General features: G+C 48.6%; 1 protein-coding gene across 1 annotated transcript in view; it reads left to right on the forward strand.

Moving 5' to 3' along the window:
* TG (thyroglobulin) overlaps positions 1–14,448 on the forward strand; it is a 249,251-nt gene that overhangs the window by 68,505 nt on the left and 166,298 nt on the right. The window contains exons 25-27 of the mRNA XM_007447997.1: positions 522–630; positions 5,672–5,863; positions 11,110–11,274. Of these exons, the coding sequence (XP_007448059.1) occupies positions 522–630; positions 5,672–5,863; positions 11,110–11,274 (466 nt within the window). The remainder of the gene's footprint in view (positions 1–521; positions 631–5,671; positions 5,864–11,109; positions 11,275–14,448) is intronic.

Consider the following 14,448-nt stretch of genomic DNA (forward strand, 5'->3'; position numbering starts at 1 on the left):
TCTCTCTCTCTCTCTCTCTCTCTCTCTCTCCCTCTCTCTCTCTCTCTTTCCTCCCATCACGCCCCTCTCATAACTGACAGTCCCTGAGAACCACTAGACCTCGTTAATGAAAACACCCACGGGATCCCAGGTCTCCATCTCTGCCGTTTCTTCTGCTTACAATCCCTCTTCTCTTGTTTCCACCTGACAAACTCTTATTTATACGTCAGAACCCCACCCAGATTCACTTTTTCTGGGAAAATTTTCTAGCTCCCTTTTCTCAATAGAGTTAACCACTCCTTCTTCAGGGGTAATTATCTCCTCTTTTATTACACATGTCTTTGCAGCTAACACTCTGGGCTGGAATTTACTGCTTACATGTCTGTGTGCTTCAATAGATGGGGAGAAACTGAGGAACAGGAATCTTCTCTTATTTATCTTTGTAAGCCCTGTGCCTAGCTTTGGTTAGAGTTTAATAAATGTTTGTTGAATTTAATTGTTAAGTGTCACCGGACGATAATTCAGCATCTTTCCACGTTTAGGAGGAAGATGCACTGGGGACCTCGAAGGCCACCAGCTTTGGAAGTCTGATGTGCCAGGTGAAAGCGAGGAGCAGGGGTGGAGATTCTCCAGCTGTGTATCTGAAAAAGGGTAGGTTGATGAGCTGGGTAGCTCGGGGCTCCAGTGGCTTAGCCTGTTCAGTGTCTGGGGCTGCTTTCCTGCAGGACGCGTTTAGAGAGGAGCCACGCTGCCCCCAGCGCAAGGGACAGGGAGGCCCATCCTGCAGGTGAGCGATTCAGTTGCAGAGCAGACACAAAGGCTGCGGCCAGAGGCCAGCTGAGTCCACACCGTGTGCCCTGTGCAAGCTCATGTGGCTGCCTGTGATATGGGGGTGTCCCCAGCAGGGCCATAGGCCCTGGGCTCCCTGCAGCTGCCCATCCTGGCCCTCCATCTCACGGACCTTCACTCCCCTCTCCCTTTCCTGTCCACCCTCCCCAGAAGCTGTCAGACCTTCTCATAAGCAGCCAGACCTCCAAGCTCTTGTCTCTCCCTGCCCTGCACTCAGGACCTCCCCGGCTGCAGTGTGTATGCACGTTACCTGGGGGCTGGTAACACTGCAGATGCCGAGTCAGTAAGTCAGGGTAAGGCCAAGATTTTGCCTATCAAATAACCTCTCAGGGATGCCAAAGCAGCTGGTCCCTGGACTGCACTTTGAGTAGCGAAGCCATCTCGTGTTTTATAGTTTACAGCTCACTTCCCCAGGCAGCTTTCATTCCACCCTCAGAGATTCTTGAAGGAAGGTGAAAATGGGATCATAATCCCTGTTTTACAGATGAGAAAACTGAGGCTCAGAGAGATTAAGAGTGTTGCACAAGGTCATATTGCTAGTAAATTGGGGATCTGGGTTTGAACCTAAGTGCATCTGATTCCCCTACACGGCCTCACAGAGGGGGTCAGGGAGATACTTTTGGTCGCTGTCACGAAGCAGTGGGTCTTTCCCAAGAATCCTACAGCCTGCACGACTCTGCCCTATCCATCAGGGCCAAGGGAGGGGACAGCAGTGCAGGGTCCTGAGCCCTGGCCCTCGACTACGCTCTGCCCGTGAGCTATGATGCCCTTTCTAGTCACCGCTCTCCCAGCCTCGCTTCCTGCGGTTAAGGGTGAGGGGGCTGGAGCCCACCTGGTGGGTTGACCCCAGCTCTGCCACCACGAGCTGTGTGTGACGGTGGACAAGTTCCTTGACATTGTAGGCTGCTGTGATTCCGTTAGTCAAATAGGAGTCGCAGGTGAACTGAGGTTGTTGGGGGGTGGGAATGAGGATGCTTTCAGAATGGTGCAATGCTTTTAAAACAGTGTGTGGCGTGTGGTAAAGAGCCAGAGGAGGGCTTCTACGATCCTTGTCACTCTTGCTAACAGTTTCCCGATGACCCGAAGCAATGGCTGTGGACCGGAAGATAGGCCAGGGGACCTGAGCGAGGACTGGGTGGGGGGCGGGGGTTGCAATGAAGGTGGCAGGCATGTCACTTCCTTAGGTCTGAAGCTCTGGGCAGGCAGCCTGCTCCCACCAGCTTCAGGATTGCGCTGCGAGCAGCTGGCGATGGAGAGGATGCCTTGGACCAGGCCCAGGGCCTCGGCCGACCTCGGTAGCAGGCTCAGCCCACGGCAGGGACAAGCGTCTGTGTACTTTTGTCTCTGGTCCTTCTTTCGCCTAATACCTCCATCCTGTCTGAAATGAGAGCTCCCCTGGGAGAATGGAGTCCAGCAGAGCTGGGTTTTCTCTGATCTCTGGCCAGGTTTTAGAATTTCTGCCCCAGTGTTTATTCCAATTATTTTTACTACCCATTTTGAAAAATGACAGAGCACAGAGATTATTTTCTGAAAAGGAAAACCAAAATAAAGCAAGTAACCCCTCTCAAAAATGTTCTTTAAAACCCTACTTTGGCCTTTTATCATATTTTTTTAAAAAGGCAATTGTATTTCTTTTTAAGTGTTTGTTATTTTTTTCTCCTCCTTGTCTCCTGAAAGTTTATACTTTGGGGGAAAATTGCAAGGGAAATTGTGAAGCTTCTTTGCTGCCAAGCTAAATCAAGGGCAGAAATGTTTTTTGCCTTTTTTTGTTTTGTTTTGTTTTGCCTTTTATATTTTCAAGCAGAAAATGCACAGACCCAGCCATTCTGCGTTCTGTTGTAATGAAAAGAGAAGGGAGGTAAACTGGATCTGGCTTTAGATTCCCCCACTCCCAACGTGCTAGTTCTATCTTTGATCAGGAACAACTTCTTTATTTTACTTTCTGTAAAGTGGGAATAAAATGGCACAGCTGAGCAGAAAAGGACACAGTTTCTGAAAGTCTCCTGCACAGTCCATGGCACCCAGTAGGTAGTCAGCATGTCCCTCCACATGCCTGCACTTAAGTGACCTGGAAGATGGGACAGCTTGGTGCATCCTCCAGGGCCGTCCTCTGTCCATACCCACTTAAGGTCCGTGGCCTTGACTGTGGAGGAGGAGCCATGTGATTTTTCAGTATCAAAGGAAGTCAGGGCCTGAAGGTTCCTTGGAGATTATCTAGCCCTTATGTCACAGGTGAAGCCTAGAAGCAGGAAGCATCTTGTCCCACTGCATCCAGGTGGACCAAGGACTGTAGGCACGACCTCCCCCAACTAGGGAACATCTCCCAGACCTGCTCCATTGTCTAGGACTCCACCACCGTGTGGGTGAGCCCAGCACTGCACGCCCTGTACATGTTTACTGAGTGCCCGTGGAAGGATACACACTTCGCAGGTGCTGTGGATGCCGCTGTGATTGAAACAGGCAGAATCCCTGATTGATAGAGGAATTGGTCCAGCAATAAAAGCACTTCAAGAGGGCGATAAGTGCTTTGATGAAAATGAAACAGGACATTGGGGTAAAGATGGACGTGGGCTACCTAGAAGAGCCAAATTCATGGAGAAGAAAGTGGAACAGTAGTTACTCAGGGCTGGGGGAGCGGGGAGTGGGGAGTTAGTATTTGATGGGGACAGAGTTTCAGTTAGGAGGATGAAAAGTTCTGGAGGTGGATGGGGTGATGGTGCACAATATCATGAATGTTCTTAACGCCACTGAACTATAAACTTGCTATGTATATTTTATGACAATTTAAAAAGGAAAAGAAAAATGAACATGGGCTGCTTTGGGTGCTCAGGGAAGGAACTTCAGAGAAGGGAATGTCGGAACTAAGGATGAGAAGGAGCCCACCATGCCCAGATCTCAGGGCAGGTGGTCCTCTGTGCAGGCTGTGTGGAGGATGTCCAGTGAGCTGAGACGCGGCCCTACCATCCAGGGCAGCACTGTGCAGTAGAACTTTCCGCAGGGATGGAAATGCTCAATAACTCTCTGCTGTCCAAAATGACAGCCAGTAGCCACATGTAGCCACTGAGCACTTGGAATGTGGCTATTGCAGCATGAACTCTGATGAACTGAAATTGATCTTCGAGTAGTCACACATGGCTTGTGACTCCTGCTTGTGAGAGCGGAGACTGTGTCCGGGGAATCACAGCTGGTGGGGCAGCAGTAGCTGTCTCAAGTGGCTTAACTGTAGGGTGAAGGATGACAGAGCCTTAGTAGAGGCACAGACAGAATGTAAGAGAGATCAAGGGAGGGAGATGAATTCTAACCGTATAAAGCTGGGAGATGGGCCCTTTAAGTCAAGCTGGGCTTTGGCGAAGGGTGGGCGGGGGCTTGGCCTGGCACAGTTAGAGGACAGTCAGGCAGAGGGGGGCTGCGTGAGTGAAGGCTTGGAGGAAGAAGATGCTGGCTTTTTGGAGACCTGTAATGTATCTGCTGAGCGTCAGCTAAGGGCCAAGCTCATGGTTCAGCCTTTTAACGTCCAGTCTATCTTTTCATCTGCTCAGCATCTGTGAGGATTATATACCATCCTCGCTGGTTACAGAAGGGAAAGCTGAGGCTCGGAGGACCCAAGAACTCACTTGCCAGGGGTGCTGCGGGGATTCGCACTCAGGTCCGCCTGGTTCTGAAGCTTTCAGTCTTGATCCCACGCTGTAAGGTCTCCACCACCTTTAGGTGCATGTGTTGGTTAAGATCTGGTGACCTGCCAGGCCACTGGGAGGTCAGGGTGGCCAAGAGCACAGGCTCTGGTGTTCTTTCTGCCACCACCAGCTGTGTGAACCTAGGCCAGACTGTTCACTCGTTAAGGTTCTCTTTCCTCAAGTGCAAAATGGATATAATAATAGAACAGACATGTTGGCTATAGTGAAGTATATATATCTGAAAAAACCTCATATTTGCAAAAATGATGCTCTAAAAATAACTGGGCTTTTATGGGAAAACGAGACTTAGGGACAGGCAAAACCCAAACCATGCCACTTCTAGCCAGAGGACTGACAAAAACAATAACAATCCTATTTAAAATGCTAGCAAAACTTTAAAAAGAGACATATTGAATCCATCACAAAGAAATGCTACAGTAAATGTGAAGGGCAGCGTAGCTTGATGGGGGAGGGGAAGGCCTAAAGATGCTGAGGCACAAAGATGCACCAAGAGAGGGGAAAATGGCAGTCCTCACTTTGAAGACAGAGCCGCTGGCCAGTCTGAGGTAAGAGGAAATCCGTGGGCTGATGGGCATCGTGTAGTCCCGTGTTTCTGCAGCTTGCTGCCTTCAGCTGCATGTGTATGTGCTGCATTCACCTGTAGTTTGATGACACAAGGCAGCGACAAGCTGGGAACACTGCAGATCAACCAGTGCAACCTCAGCATTGCAGCGGCCGAGCTGCCTTACAGAAACACACGTGACAGCAGAGCAGTCCGAACTGAACTCAAGGGCAGTGAACATTAAATGAGGTCATCTCGGTAAAGCACGTGGCCTGGTGTCTGTGTGTATAGTTAGAGCTCAATAAATATTTGCTGGTAATAATAAAAACCATAATAAATGCCAGTTCTCCACACCTCCCCTTCAGACCCTCAAAGGTGTGGTGGGTGTTTGTCTAGGTCTGCTGGTTTGGGGCCATGGCTTTTGTGGGCTCCATTGCTCTGCACACACAGGAGGCCCAGGATTTTCGTGGCACAGAGAGCATCTCAGTGGACCGCACCCTGTACCTGGTGTGGTCAGAGGGCCCACTGTCATGTGACCAGCACGCTCTGCTCAACTCTGCATTGTTTTGAGATCTTAAAAAAAATTTTTTGTCTACCTTTTCCCCAGGCCAAGAATTCACCACGACAGGTCAGAAAAGCTTTGAACAGACTGGATTCCAAAGTGTGCTCTCCGGAATGTACAGCCCCATCGCCTTCTCAGCATCAGGAGCCAGTCTGACCGAAGTCCATCTCTTCTGTCTTCTTGCCTGTGACCGTGATTCCTGTTGCGATGGCTTCATCCTCACGCAGGTCCAAGGAGGTAATATGACAATGAGGGCTGGGGCTTCCCTCTTCCACGACCTGGGGTCTACAAAGTTTGGGGAAGGCGCGGGATTGCAGAAGACAGGATCTACAACATGGAGAATGCCTGGGGAAGCGGCCACACTCACTTAGAAAGTGATATTCACCAAATTAGGGATTATCACGACCCTTCCAACAGGTCACATACTATGTTGGCCACTTTGCGTTTGAATACCACCTTTTTCCTTAGTGCTGCCTTCAGAGGAGGTATTTTGATCTCCATTTTCACAAAACAAGAAACTGAGGCTCAGAGAATTCAACTAGCTGCTCCTAATCACCCTGCTCATGACACAGTCACGAGTGATGGAGCTGAGATTTGAGCCCAGGTGTATCTCCAACAGCATCTCACTGCCGCCTCTGAAGCCTGGACCCACCACATTTGGTTGAAAAATGTTAGTTCATTCCCATCACCCATGATCGTTCATTCAGTGATTATTTATTGAGTGCCTACTGTATACCAGGTCCTGTGACCCATAGGGCTGGAATTTTCAGTTGTCTCTCAACAGTGGGAATAGACTTCTGTTTACAAAAATAAATCCGTGTCCTTGGCTACGTAGCCTCATGGTTGTTGAGAAGGGGCTTAGGTCAGACGGACCTGGGTTCTAGTCATCACTCTGTAACTATCTCACTTTTCTTGAACAAACTGCTTAAACTAAGTTGTAGGTCCCTTATCCATGAAAGAGAGATAATGATAATTCCTATTTAACTATTCGTTATAAAGATACTGGGTGCAAAATGCTGGACTTGAGCTTGGCTCCTGGTATGCTATTAATTTAGTGACAGAGGGACTTACCTGTAACCAGCTGCATGATTGGCAGCTTCAGCTTCTGGAGAATTCTGAAGATTAAAGATATGTGAAGTAGTCTTATGTATCCTTTTATGACCCTCACTTCCTGTCAGCTGTAGGCCTTAAGTGATCACCGCAGCTGGGAAATCCAGTGTTCCAGGTATTGGGAATCTATAAAAGGAGCTTAGAATGTGGTCGGGGAGGCGAAGGTACCACGAAGGACCATAACCTTCACTCCCTCATCTGTGCTGTCATCCAGGCACGTATGGAGCTCCACTGTGCACCAGGCTCGATACACAAGGCGACACAAGTGTCTGAGGCCGTAGGAGGCTTGAGTGTAGAGGAGGGAGATGTCAGGGGGGCTTGGTGGTCAGGGAGAGCCTTCTGGAAGAGGAGAGACTTGATCCAGGCTTTGCGGGATGGGTAATGTTTAGATGGTAAGAGAGGAGAGAGAGTCTGGTCAGAGTGGGTATTCCTGGGAGCTGAGCTCAGTCGGGGAGACCGCATATTCTGGAGAACATCATCTATGACACTGGACTTATCGGTCTACAGACCCAAGGCTATGATCAATTCCAGCAACTGTACATCATTCCCTCCAGACTCAGAGGTAGATACTGTTGGCTGTCTAGCTTGGTCACCTGGTGGGACAGTTGTATGGTGAGTGATGGAAGATATCGGAGGTCAGATCTGGTGATGGGAAAGGGAGATTTGGGAAGGTCCATATGGGGTGGGGATATGCTAAGTATGAAGTGGCTTTAAGACATTCACAAAATGTGGACTGAGCTTTTGGATACAAAGATGCAGAGCTCAGAGAGGGAGTCTGGGTGGGAGATGGAAATGTGTGAACAGCCGGCGTTGAGGTAGTAGCAGAGGTGTGGGTGCGGATGGATTTCCTGGGAAGCGGGTGCTGGATGAGAAGATGGAGGAGGGCGGGACTGATCCCTGGGGAATATCTACATAACTGACGAAGAATCTGCGTAGCAGACAGAGAGGAGGAGACCCAGGAGAGCAGCAGGTCATAGAAACCAGACTGGAGACGGTTGAAAGATGAAGGAAGCTGTCAACAGTTTTGAATGCTGCTGGGTGTTCAGACAAGGTGACTCCTGAAAAATGCTGAGGTCAGCTCGCAGTGGTCAGCAGAGGCTACAGTGAGAATGTTTTGTTGGAGGTCAAAGGAGCCCAGGCAGGAATATGGATTGAACTAAGCCGAATCCTAAAATTCCTTCTAGGTTTAATGCTTTGTGGTTATGTGATGCACATTCACGTCAGTGTTTAGATAAGCAAAAAAATAGACACTGTACACACACATATACACAGACACATGCACACAGGCACACCTCATTTTATTGTACTTTATCGAGCTTCGTAGATGCTGCGTTTTTTTTACAAATTGAAGGTTCGTGGCAACCCTGCGCCGAGCCAGTCTATCGCACCATTTTTCCAGTAGCATTTGCTCGCTTTGTGTCTCTGTGTCACATTTTGGTAATTGTCAAAATTTGTCAAACTCTTTCATTATTATTACATTTGTCATGGTGATCTGTGATCAGTGATCTTTGACGTTACTGTTGTAAAAAAGATTACGACTCGCTGAAGGCTCTGATGCTGGTTAGCATATTTTAGCAACAAGGCACTTTTAAAGTAAGGTATGTACTTTGTTTTTTTAGACGTAATGCTATTGCACCCTTAGTAGACTACAGTATAGTGTGAACATAACTTTTATAGGTACTGGGAAACCAAAAATTCCACGTGACTCACTTTCTTGCAACATTTGCTTTATTGTGGTGGCCTGGAACCAGACCTGCGACTGCTCTGAGGTGTGTCTGTATATGTCTTCTTTATGTGTGCCTATATTTAGAAACACTGCAATTCAAATCCAGGGTGCTTTCTGCCTTCTTTAATCTTAATGTCTTTTCTGAGGATACCACAATTTCCCCAGATGTTCGATTACTCACCAGACCACAGGATTTTTCAAATTGGAAAGGTTGACTTCATTTTCCTTAGGATCATCTATGGAGTAATTACTTTGTTCTGGGGAGCAGTGAGCCCACACAATCCTTTTTTCCATGACACTTCTGGCTAGCAGCTTGCCTGTCTTTCCCTCCCAGTGTAACCCGTGATCCGTGAATTATGTTGATCTGAGCAACCACCTCGCAATGCTGCAAGTTAAGCTTTTTTTTGAGACACACATCAAACATCAGGCAGATGTTTTTCCCAGTCTCGTCTGATGGGCAGTCCTGGAATTTTAACTTGTGAAACTTTGGCTGGATCTGCTGATGACCAGGAACAGAATCCCGCTACATGCTTTTACTGCAGTCTGGAAGGGCATTTAATTTCTGGTAGAGTCTCCCTCCTGCCCGTCCCCTCCTGCCCTGCAGGACTCCAGCCCCTCCAACCTCCAACCCTGAAATGGCTTTGTTTCCACTGATAATTATTAGTGAAAATTCATGAGGCTTCTGGACCTAACATTTCATGAGCCTACTTGTAACACAAGGAGTTGAGGCAACTTGGAAATGGGGTTCAGTGGCACTTGTGTGGCCTGAGGCTCCCGGGAGCGTAATTGAAGCTGGCTCATGTGATCAGCAAAGTGATTTCAAATCTCCAGCTGGCGCCCACCTCTCAGACACCCGGAGTTCTCATCGACACTTGAGCATTAGTTAAAGAAGAAAGCTGCCTGCGTTTCTCTTCCCAGGTCTGAGAGCCGGAGGAAAAACGTGCCCCACCTCTTGTTTAAGTCCATGATTCTTTCTTTGGCTTCGGAGAGGGGCAGCCGCAGGGCTCAGGCTTCCTCTGGGCTCTCGGCAGGCGCTTATGCACCCCTGCTGCCCTATGCTCGGCTCTGGCTCTGGGTCCGGCCAGGCCGGGCGAGGCACTCACTGCCCTCTGGTCCTTCCTCTAGTTCTGTGCAGTCACTCAAACAGCCCCATCTGTGAAGTGAAGTGGCCTCACCAGCTCAGGGATTCTGGGACCCGGCTGTGCGCTAGGATCACCTGTGGTGCTGTTCACAGGACTAATTCCCAAATGCCACCCTTGCGACCTGTCAAGTCGGAACCTCTGTAGTTGGTGCCCAGGAACAAGCACTTTCAAAACTCTCTCTGTGATTTTGATATAATCGGTCTAAACACCCTGGTTTGAGAACCACCGAGTTAGTGGGTCTCTCAGGTAACTTTTTACCGCAGAGATGCTGCTGATGATAATGATGACGATTAGTTTTAACTACTCAGGTTAAAAGTGGGACAGGAGAGAACAAAATGTCAAATTCATAAGCCAGACATCCGTGAGTCATCTACATTAGGGAAATTTTGGTGCAAGAAGTTTGAAACTTATCTGGATTTGGACATAAATTAGGATAAAGAAGGGAATAGGAGCTGCGGGGTGATATACTTCCTTTTTCTTTTCTTTTCTTTTTTTTCCCCAGGAGAATCTGAACAACTATACTAGCTAACATGGTTATGTATCCAAATAATACATAAAGTATTTAATTTCTAGATCTCAATAAATTCGGGCAATGTACTTATATGAAGCTCAGTTTCCTCATCTGTGAGATGGAGATAATAATGTCAATAAGAATTAAGGAGATTAATATACTTAAAGCACTTATCATAGTGGCTGGCACATCACAGGCATCCAAAACATTTGAGTTACTTGTATTTACCTAACTAAAATCACTATCAAATTCAGTTAGCTTGGGGGTAGGATTTTCTGCTGCTGAATAAATTCATAACATTAGGGTAGCTTTTTAAAAATTCAGAGTTAGAAGATATATTCAAGACAAAATAGTCCAATGCCTTCCAATTACCAAATCTAGTAATGGATTTCTCTCTATGCATCCCGGGGATGTGGGCACACAGCCTTGGCTTGGTTACATCCAGAGACAAGGAGCTCATTTCCTAACAGGGAAGCTTGTGCCATGGGTGTACAGCGCTTGGCTTTTAATAGTTCCTTACTTTGAATCTAAATACTGCTTCCTGAGCTCCTTCAAGATTGATCTCCTGGTGTGTGTGTGTGTGTGTGTGTGTGTGTGTGTGTCTACGAGAATGAGAGACAGAGAGAGAGACAGAGAGAGAGAGCTGTTTATTTCCTTGAAGCCTCAAAAAGATGGAAAATGGAGACAGAGGATTCTGGCAGTAAGACCCCTGGTGGTATCAGAGGTGTCATTGCTGCTGTCCCCATGAAGAAGGGCTCTCATGGAGGAGGAGGTGGTGTCCCTCCTCTCAGGAATTTTCCAGTAAGACAACTGCAGGATGATTGGGGAAGGATAACCCAAATTAAAACCAGGCTCCTGAGTTCCGGTGTCCACTCCCAAGGAGTTGTTGCCTGCCCGCAGCCTACAAGCCTCTCAGGGCACAGACGCGTGTCTCTAAAGGGGCTCTGCTTGGTCCCCATCACACTGACCTCTCTCCCCTCTCACGACTCTGTAGGTTCCATCATCTGTGGGTTGCTGAGCTCTCCTGATGTCCTGCTTTGCCATGTCAGAGACTGGAGGGACCCTTCGGAAGCTCAGGCTAAAGCTGCGTGTCCTGGGGTGACGTCTGAGCAAGACAGCCGCCAGGCGACGCTGCGTCTGGGACGCCAGGGGTTCAAGAGTAAGCCTCTGCTTTCTGCACGTGTGCGCTCCTTCCCAGTGAGCTGTGTCCTCACCAGCAAGGTCTGCTCCTTTGCTGTGAGCCCTGCCCATACCCTGAGGCGTTTATCCTTCTGAAAAGTAACTGTACCCAAGAAGGGCAGAAAAAACAACCAGAGCATCTCAGTAGCGCTCCACGGGAAGCATGACATAGCTCTGGGGCCGCAGGTTGGCTGCGGGGAAGGCTGGCTCAACAGGGCAGCTGCACTGACCTTGGCTGGGCTCTTTCACGTGTCTTGGGGGTCACTTGGTGGTTGACCACTCTTGTCTGGACTTGGCCAGGGTGGCCTGGCCCTACTTCATGTGTCACTTCTTCTGGATGAGCACGTTCTCCTATGGGCAGAATCAGGAAAGAACAAGGGAAACAAGCCAGGCCGTTGAAAGTTGAGGCTTGGATCTGTCCCTGTCACCACTGCCTTACTGCACTGGCCCGGCCCGACTGGAAGTCAGGAGTGGGGAAACATACTCCATCCTTTAGTGGCAGGAACTGCAAAGTCCAGTGTAAAATGTGTGACTACAAGGCGGGGGTAAGAACTGGGGCCAAAGATGTGGTCTGTCCCCCAGGGCTGTCTCCCTGGGCGTATTTCCACTCTGTCAGTCAAGGAATTCCAGGAGGTAACCACAGCACTGCCCATCCTAGATACAGGGGCCCAAGGAACTGTTGGCCCCCCAACAGGGGCTCCACTGACAGAAATAACCATTGAGTTTGCTCCTTGCCCTTTTTTCTTTCAGAAGCTCTTCCAACATTTTCCATAAGCGTCTAAGCACTGGATCTAGAGATCACCCCTGAGATCATCCGCCCCACTCCTCATTTTAGAGCGAGGGGCCTTAGCACCCGAGGCCCCAGCAGCCAGTCAGCTCTCTCTCTGCCTCCCCCAGCCCCAGCCTCTGCTGCCTCTCAGCAGACCTCCACCAGGGAGGAGTGGAGACTGCTCTGTCCTGAGCCAGGGACCACCACGCCAGGGCTACTCAGTGTGGTCGGGACCGGCAGGCTTAGCATCACCAGATGATCATGAGAAATACAGATTCTCAGGCTTCTCCCCGGACCCCAGGGAGGCACCAGGAGTCTGTTCTAACAGGCTGTCTGGATAATGCCATGCCCGCTAAGTTTGAGAAGCACTGAGTAGGAGACCTGGAACTTTCCTTCCGACCTGGAGAGTCTGAGTTTTCAGCATAAATGGGGCCCAGCTGCTTGCTCACTTACCTCTTCCGGACCCAGTGTGCGGTTGGCGGCAGCCTGGTCCATCTTGTCTCCTCTCTGCTCTATTTATCTGCCAGCCTGTGAACTCAGAACTTGACCCCATAGTTCCAGTCCACCCTCTGAGTTGAGAGGGGTGAAAGCACGAGCTGGTGTCAGACAGATAGAGGAGAGGAGGGGACTGGGCAGAGGTCAAAGGAGCCGTGAGATACCCTGGAAGGTGGTCCTCTAAGGGCTGGCAGAGACCATGTCCTTTCTCCCGGAGAAGTTTCCATGCTTCTCAGTGTACTGAAGCCCTTGGGGTTCTAATGGCAGAGGGCTCAATGTCACCTCCTCCAAAAGCCCTCCCTGACTACCCCTGCAGGGCTTATTGCTTCCTCCTCTGCAGAGCTTCGTGAATGCTTCATGCATTGCTCTGTTAGACAGTGCAGTGGGCAGTGCATCTAAACTGAGCCTTTGCCTGGCTGCTTCTCTCCCTGGCCCAGCTTAGAGTTTGCCCCCTGGTGTTGAATCCCACCTTTGGACACCAGCTGTGTGACCTTGAGCAAGCCAGTAAATATCTTCAGGCCTGATTGCTAACGGAGTAATGACAGTTTCCCTCTCACTGGGTTGTGAAGATGAAAGGAGAGGGTAAACAATAGCAATGGTGATAGAAGCGTCTTCCGTGGTGCTCACTAGAAGCCAGGTCCTGCTCCAAGGTCCTGGCCTTGTTCTAACTCGTGAATCCTCAACACAGTGCTTTAAGGGAAGTACTACTGGGACTCCCCTGGTGTCCAGTGGTGAAGACTCCGCGCTTCTGCTGCAGGGGCACGAGTTCCATCCCTGGTCGGGAAACTACAATCCCGCATGCTGCGTGGTGCAACCAAAAAGGAAATAAAGTTTAATTTAAAAAAGGGAGGTACTATTATAATTATCCCCATTTTACAGCTGAAGACACTGAGGCACACAGAAGTGGGGTTTTTCTAAGGTCTCAGAGCTTGCACGTAGAAGGTAGCTGAAACCAGGCATTCTGGCTCCACAGTGACGTTCTTAACTGCTTCCCTGTATTGGCACTTACAGATGATACACGTGTAGAACTTAGTATGGTATCTGACACATAGTATTAATATTAGGTGATTTTATTATCATTTAAAAATCTGTCATTTTTTGTTATATTTAAGAACTGGACTTACTAGATAATATATAATAAGAACTGGGTCTTATTAATTTCTGGATTCACACCATGGAGCATAAAACCTGGCATAGAGAATATACATAGTATCTGTGGAATGCCTATTTACCAAAGCCTGGAAAAAATATTGCAGAATTTGTGGAATTCCATGAGGTTTAGTTTCTTTTGGGGTAAGTAAAATCAAATAGCTTATTTCTATGATGGTTAGTAAACACATGGTATCCATTACTCTGAGAGGTAGCCCAGTGTGGAAACAAGCATTTGAAGAAAGACATATGATCCATTCATGGGCAATAAATCCAGAGTGAAATGCTTAACACAGAGTGTGTGCTTGGTACGTGCCCAAGAAGTGAAGACTATGCCCTTGTCTGGCGTCCCTGAGGAGGAGGGATTACCGAAGACTTTTGAAGTTCTTTATTTTTTTCGGCGCCCTCTGTGTAGCTATATATTTTGGGGTACTGGCAAAGCTTTAAGAAGGGAACCCTTTGATGGGGATTTCAGGCAGCCTGAGGCATATTCATGATGGTCCAAATTGAAGGTTGACTTGCACACAGACTGATTTGGAGGCCACCTCCAATTGGGAACAATAGGGCCAAATCCTTCCCTCCCACAGTAAGACATCAGCCTTCAGTACAATTAACCCTTGAGAACATAAACATAGGGATTTAAATTCTTACTAAAGTGTGAAGAGCTGATAAGTACCTTTTCCTAATGGCAGATATTGTTGGAGGGATACTGGTGGAGGGGAAGAGGAGTGAGGGTTCCAG

The sequence above is a fragment of the Lipotes vexillifer genome, unplaced genomic scaffold (assembly GCF_000442215.2).
Source record: "Lipotes vexillifer unplaced genomic scaffold, Lipotes_vexillifer_v1.1 scaffold796, whole genome shotgun sequence".
Lineage (NCBI taxonomy): Eukaryota > Metazoa > Chordata > Mammalia > Artiodactyla > Lipotidae > Lipotes > Lipotes vexillifer.